This window comes from Thunnus thynnus, chromosome 12 (genome assembly GCF_963924715.1).
Source record: "Thunnus thynnus chromosome 12, fThuThy2.1, whole genome shotgun sequence".
Lineage (NCBI taxonomy): Eukaryota > Metazoa > Chordata > Actinopteri > Scombriformes > Scombridae > Thunnus > Thunnus thynnus.
In genome coordinates this window covers 22,722,166-22,728,165 of record NC_089528.1, presented here as the reverse complement: position 1 = coordinate 22,728,165, position 6,000 = coordinate 22,722,166, and the positions used below count along the sequence as shown (strand labels likewise).

At 38.8% G+C, this 6,000-nt stretch overlaps 1 protein-coding gene across 3 annotated transcripts in view; it reads right to left on the bottom strand.

Annotated features, from left to right (window-relative positions):
- Positions 1–776: 776 nt before the first annotated feature.
- LOC137194462 (guanine nucleotide exchange factor VAV3-like) overlaps positions 777–6,000 on the bottom strand; it is a 49,512-nt gene continuing 44,288 nt past the window's right edge. For all 3 annotated transcript variants that reach the window (XM_067606371.1, XM_067606372.1, XM_067606373.1), the window contains 2 exons: positions 4,144–4,292; positions 777–2,816 (listed from right to left, as the gene is read on the bottom strand). In XM_067606371.1, coding sequence (XP_067462472.1) covers positions 2,775–2,816; positions 4,144–4,292 — 191 coding nt within the window. In that variant the 3' untranslated portion in view covers positions 777–2,774. The remainder of the gene's footprint in view (positions 2,817–4,143; positions 4,293–6,000) is intronic.

The window sequence follows — 6,000 nt, the reverse complement described above, 5'->3', positions numbered from 1 at the left end:
CATTTTAGATGTTAAATGTTATTACACCAGATAGCTCCAATGCTTGACTTACAACACTGGTTGGCTCGCTAGAAGCAGCTATAAAAGATTTGTTGTCACCATCCCATTTTTCTTGGATTTCTTGGACCTCTAAAAACTGTCTTCTTCATTTCTTTCTGGCATGCAGTGAGATTTTAACTTCTATAACCATATTGACCTTTATATCCAAAATTAAGATGAGCTACTTTTCCAAAACTATAGCTAATATGATGGTTTGAAATAGAAGATATACAAGGAAGGGGTTGAATGTCTTGGGCCCATTTCAACAGAGCATTTTGCTAGCAGTGATTACATGCAGATTGCAAATGGTGGCAGCAGCATGTTTCACAAATGATTATCACTCAGAAATTGCAGATGAATTTGCAAGTCCTACAGGGCTCTGGCATGCTTGTGTCTAGGTCAATATTATGCAGTTTGTTTTGATTTGGGGAACATGTCCAAAGTAATGCAAAAGGAAATAATCTCATATTGCAAAACTGGTGAAACGGGCCCAGGTTTCTTTCCTTTTTCAAAGATGCATATTTAGAAGGAAAACAGACCTTCACTGAGCTTGCATGTACCTACATCACAACTGTTTTCAGGGGTCTCTTCTGTTTGTTTAGCCATTATTTGAGCAGAGGCAGTTCTCCAACTGCACCTCCACAACCGTGTCAGACATGGCTGTGATTTGTGATGCAACTGCAAAGCCTTTGTTCCTGCAATATAACATTTGTCTGAAGAGGAAAAATAGCCTCAAATTTCAAAAGTACAATTCAAAGAGTATTCTTTTATTAAATATTGATGTCACACACATGGTTAGCGGGGTATTAACGTTTGAAGGAAAACAGCATCACTTAACACCCTTGTGCTACCTTGCTCTACAGTGAACAGCTGTTACATCACCCTTGAATCATTCATTCTGAAATCAAAAAGAGTTGAGGTAAACACAAAATCTGTGGAATGTAAAAGGGCTTTCTGGTTTCCACAGTGAATGATCAAAAGATGAAGGAGCTCACAGTGAAGTATAGACCTATACCGCAAATTACACAATCCACCATGCACATGTGCTTCTAAAACTTATTTGGCTTTGTGATTCCTTTTGTGAATATTTTTTCTCTTTGATGATTTCATATCTGATGCCTAACATGACACTGGGGCCAGTCATCACCATTTTCTCTCGTGTAAATTGTTATATGTTTAACTAAGAAACATTAGTGACACAGAATGCCACCACCGTTTACTCACAAATCCCCATTGTGAAACAGGCCACTGTGCAGCATTGTTTTCCTTCAGTGCCATTAAATGGGAATTCTGTGAAACATTATCCAAGTATATGTTCCTTCTTCCCTCTGTTAATTCACCATATTCACTTAGTCTTGTGGGGCAAAGAAGATTGATACCATTCTCATATCTGTCCACTAAATATGAAGTTACAGATAGCAGTCCATTAGCTTAGCTTAGCATAAGAACTGACAGCAAAGCTCACTAAATCTTGGAGTCATAATCGCTGTGAGGTTGCAAGTGCAACCAGTGGAAACTCCAGGGAGTTGTTGTACCTGGCCAAGAAATAGTCCCACACATATCCCCCTGTACAAACCCAAAAATGTAGTAATTACACTTTGGTTTTTGCATGGATTAAACAAACAAGATATAACATGTTAACCAGTGAGCTTTAGAGGTGCTGGTAGGCAGCTTTTGTCACATTTGGACAGAGCCGGGGTACCTTTTTCCCCTTGTTTCCAGTCTTTATGCAGATATGAGAGTGGTACTGATCTTCTTATTTAACTCTTGGCAAGAAAGTGAATAAGCGCATTTCCAAAAATGTGAAACAACTGCTTTAAATGTGGGTGGAAACGAAACAGATTTTAAAATTTCAACACCAATCTAATGCCTAATGAAGTTGGGGTGGTGATTCAAATAAAAACTGTTGTTTAAAAGAAATATAGAATGAAAGCTTGGAGACATATAGTCAGCAGTGGATTTCAACACCTTCCACAACCATAATGTCAACTACATTGTCTCCAGATGTGTTTTCCTGTCATAATATGACCAAATCACTTCTGGCTCCACAAGCTCCACTAATACTCATTAAGACTGCATACCTCATGTGCGAATGACAGATCAGTTCCATTGTTTTTTCAAGAGTATCGAATTACACTTGAGCAACTGCATTTGAATTTCAAAAAGTTTATAGGAGTTTATCAAAATAAAATGAGAACACAAAAGTCTAAATGGCCAAGAAGTTTATAGTGTTCCAACAGCAGTCAAAGCTCCTCAGCTCCTGCATTTCAATGTGGCGGCGTACTTGGGCGTTGCGCTGTCAGCAGGATCTGTGTTCCAGTTGGGTGACTGAGCCTTTCTGGTATCGAAACATGATGACAGTGAAGGCAAGTCTCACACCAGCCAATGGAGTCATCAATAATAAGACAAGGTGAGCGGGAGGGAAGGGAGGAGGGTTATCGGGGAACAGCACATACACTTCCCAGTGGGCCGCAGGGGCAGACAGGGCCGCAGAGAGGCGAGATATGGTGTGACGCTCCTGGAATCTGTGATTTGACATCTGCTCTGTGTGAGAGTCTGTCAGAGGACAGTAGAAGGTTTTTGAGGGCACTGCCGCTTCCTCTTAAGCCAGAGTCTCTGGGTTTTATCAAAGAGATCTGACTCGCAGGGCACAGAGAGTGGCAGAGCAGCACGGCGCTCACTGGAGGTGGTCAGCTCTGAGTGGACACTGAATGGACGTCATTCAACCAGCAAACTCAGTCCTCCTCTTCCACATAGGTAGAAGGAAACCAGCCCACCTGAGAAGCAGAAAAACACAATATAACACTGAACTGCACAAATATTAGACTGGACATAAATTTTTTATGAGCTTTTTGTATTTTCCCCTCTTTCTCACACGTTTCTCCCAGACCTGCAGTCCTTGTCATCACTAATTCCCAGTTTTGGCCTGGACTACACATGGCGCTAGCCAGCCTTTTCAGCCAAACAGTGAGGAGCTTCACACGGACATCATGATTCTTTCAGAGGTGCATACTTCCCCGCTGCCTAATTCAAACCCCCTCCCATGCAGGTCCCCAAACCGACATCACAACCCCTCACTGGCTCCTCACCTCAAAACACGATCACTTTTTTGAACAGCTTTAAAACTATTCGTGGACTATTTACATAAATACATACACCAAACTTCTAATGCACAGACAATTTGACCTCTAAGATGGATGTCATTTATAAAAATAAAGTTTTTTTTTTCTTGAAGTTCTGAGAGGGTACAAGAAGTTGATCAATGAGATGGATGACAATAACATAATGATCAATAACATAGTCTCGATTTGTAGTAATACAGTACCATCTGGATATGTAGGATAGATGTGTAAAGAAGAAATTCTTCAATTTCACTTTCATTGTGCATAATTAAAGGGTAAAACTGATGTTTTATTTATTTTTCTTATTGTCAACAATCCCATTAAACAATTAAAACCAATAATTTGTTAGTCCATTCCTCAATACTTTATGACTTCCCTACCCTGGCTGTAGCAGTCCCTAGCTCATTCCTTATTACTGAACATATTAATCTTTAAAAAAAAGGTCACAAAAATATAGTTGCATTTTGAAAAAGTCAAATTATTTTCTAAAGCAGCTTGGCACTGTATTTTACCAAACATTACACAAACAGGAGTGAACTGTCTATATGCATGTGACTCATTTCATCCACGCATTAATATGCATTCAGTGCCCTAGTGAGTATTTACGGCACCAGCACGATGGGATTAACTGAAAATAAACTACCCATGTGCCCATGTTCATCATAATGAAGGAACATGTCACCCAGAGCAACACTGTGGCTTATTGTTGTGTTTTTAATTGTTTCTGGGCAACAATGGAGGTCTATGGCACAGAGGAATAAACTGTATTGTAGAATGAGCTCATTGTTTGTTTTGGTCTTTTCATAGGAATTGTTGACGAGAAAAATATAGAATATTGTTTAAATCATTTTTAAAACATAGCTCACACTGACAAAAACACCAAGGTAAAGATGAAATATATTGTTATGCAACAGGTTTCTCACAAAGAAATGAAATCACAGTCACAATCTCTCATAGTAAGAGGATCCTGAAGCGGACCTACCCTGCCGTCGACCTCTCCCTTCCACCACCCGTTGGACATCTTGGTGTAGATCTTGATAAGGTCTCCCTGCAGCAGGGAGAGCTCCCGCGTGTCTCTGGAGCTGAAGTCATACCGTGCCACTGCAATACCCACCACCCTGGGAGAAAACACTGAGACAAAGAAACCTTTCCTTATTATCTGACTATTATCTATCTCACTATTGAAGTATTAGCTCATTGATGTGTTGTAGCTATGAGCCTGTCTCCTGCCATTTGCCCACCAAGAAATATCACACTCACAAAATCACATAATCATGCTCCAAACAACAATTTAATAAATAATCTAAAAGTATGATTTACAGATGATCTAAATTTTAAATTTATGGATATAGCAACCCATAAATTTAAAAGCTTTTAGTACTCATTATGATGAAGTGAAAAATCCACCCACACCATTCTGCACAATAAGCTGTTGAACCTGTTTGGAGAGCATGTCGCCTGTGTCAGCCTCTTGAACTGACTTTCTCCTCTGCATTTGGAAATCCTAAACTCTACAAACATTCTCCTCTTAACTCTTAGGTTTGTCACATTGAGGGCAATTGTAAGGAAAAGGATGGTTGGTGACTAACTATTAACTTAACCATTAACTCATCTCATTTTAAAATTCGAATGAAACATTTTTTCACAAAAAATCTTAACTTAAAATCCACTCCAATTAATTTTATTCTCATCTACTAAGTGTTTCGACAAAGAACTTCTTACAAATTCACCAATACAACAAATCTGCTTTTAATGTACACCATATAGCAAAACCACAGAGACACAGATGAGAGAATAAAGCAGGCTCACTGGTGAGAGGGGAGTAATGTATGTGAGGCTGCCCAGCTTGGCAAGCAAACAGTAGAGATGAGAGGTCATGGGTTATCGTGATCATGTGTTGATCTTATTTTAAAGTTAATGTTCAACTTAGCTCACGCATTGCATTAGCACTTATCAGGTTATACAAGGTAAGTCTGACAGATGCAGGTCAGGGCTCATATCTCACATATATGTGAACACAGGTGTACATGTTTGTTTACCTTATCTGTGGAAATACAGATGACACAACTGGGTAGATATGTTGGATGAAAGGAATACATTTACTCCCTCATGCACACACAGGCACATATCCTACTAACAGATGCACATGATACACGCATGCACATAACTGCTCACACAGACAGACACAAACAGAGGGATCTTAGTAAAACATTTTGCTGCATTCACCTGCACACTGACTCCAATAATTCAATCCCAGTCAGATCTAAAACATTTAAATAAATAATTGTGTAGTTTGGAGACTGTGTGCAGGTGTTACTCTTGATATTAATGCTGATTTCCAATAGCCTTGTACTTACAGTACATGTAATGTGCATATAATTATGCTCTTTCTAATGTAAAACACAAAAAACTCCATGCACTGGTTACCACAATTGCTAGCCTTGTAGTCACACCTTATAAATGGATACTACGCCCAAAATAGCACATTTTTTACTGTTACATATTTGTTTTGATTCTTTAACAAGTGAAACCATACAAAATTACATTTTAATTAGCTAAATTGATTGCATTGGTGTTATTATTCAATTTTAGTTTTACGTCAATGTAAACTAAAATTGAATAATTATTTAATTATTTAATATTTCCGATTTGGAATTACAGGAGGTTGACATGAATGGTTTTACCCACGCGGCTACTCGTACGGTCTGTGCAATGTGACATAAAAGTGGCATTTTTAGACTACATTATTTAATAGAGACAGGAAAAACAAGACAGTTCGTCTTTGGAAACCTGGAAATGTGGGTATACAGCAGGAGAGACAGAGAGTAGAAAAGCTGTA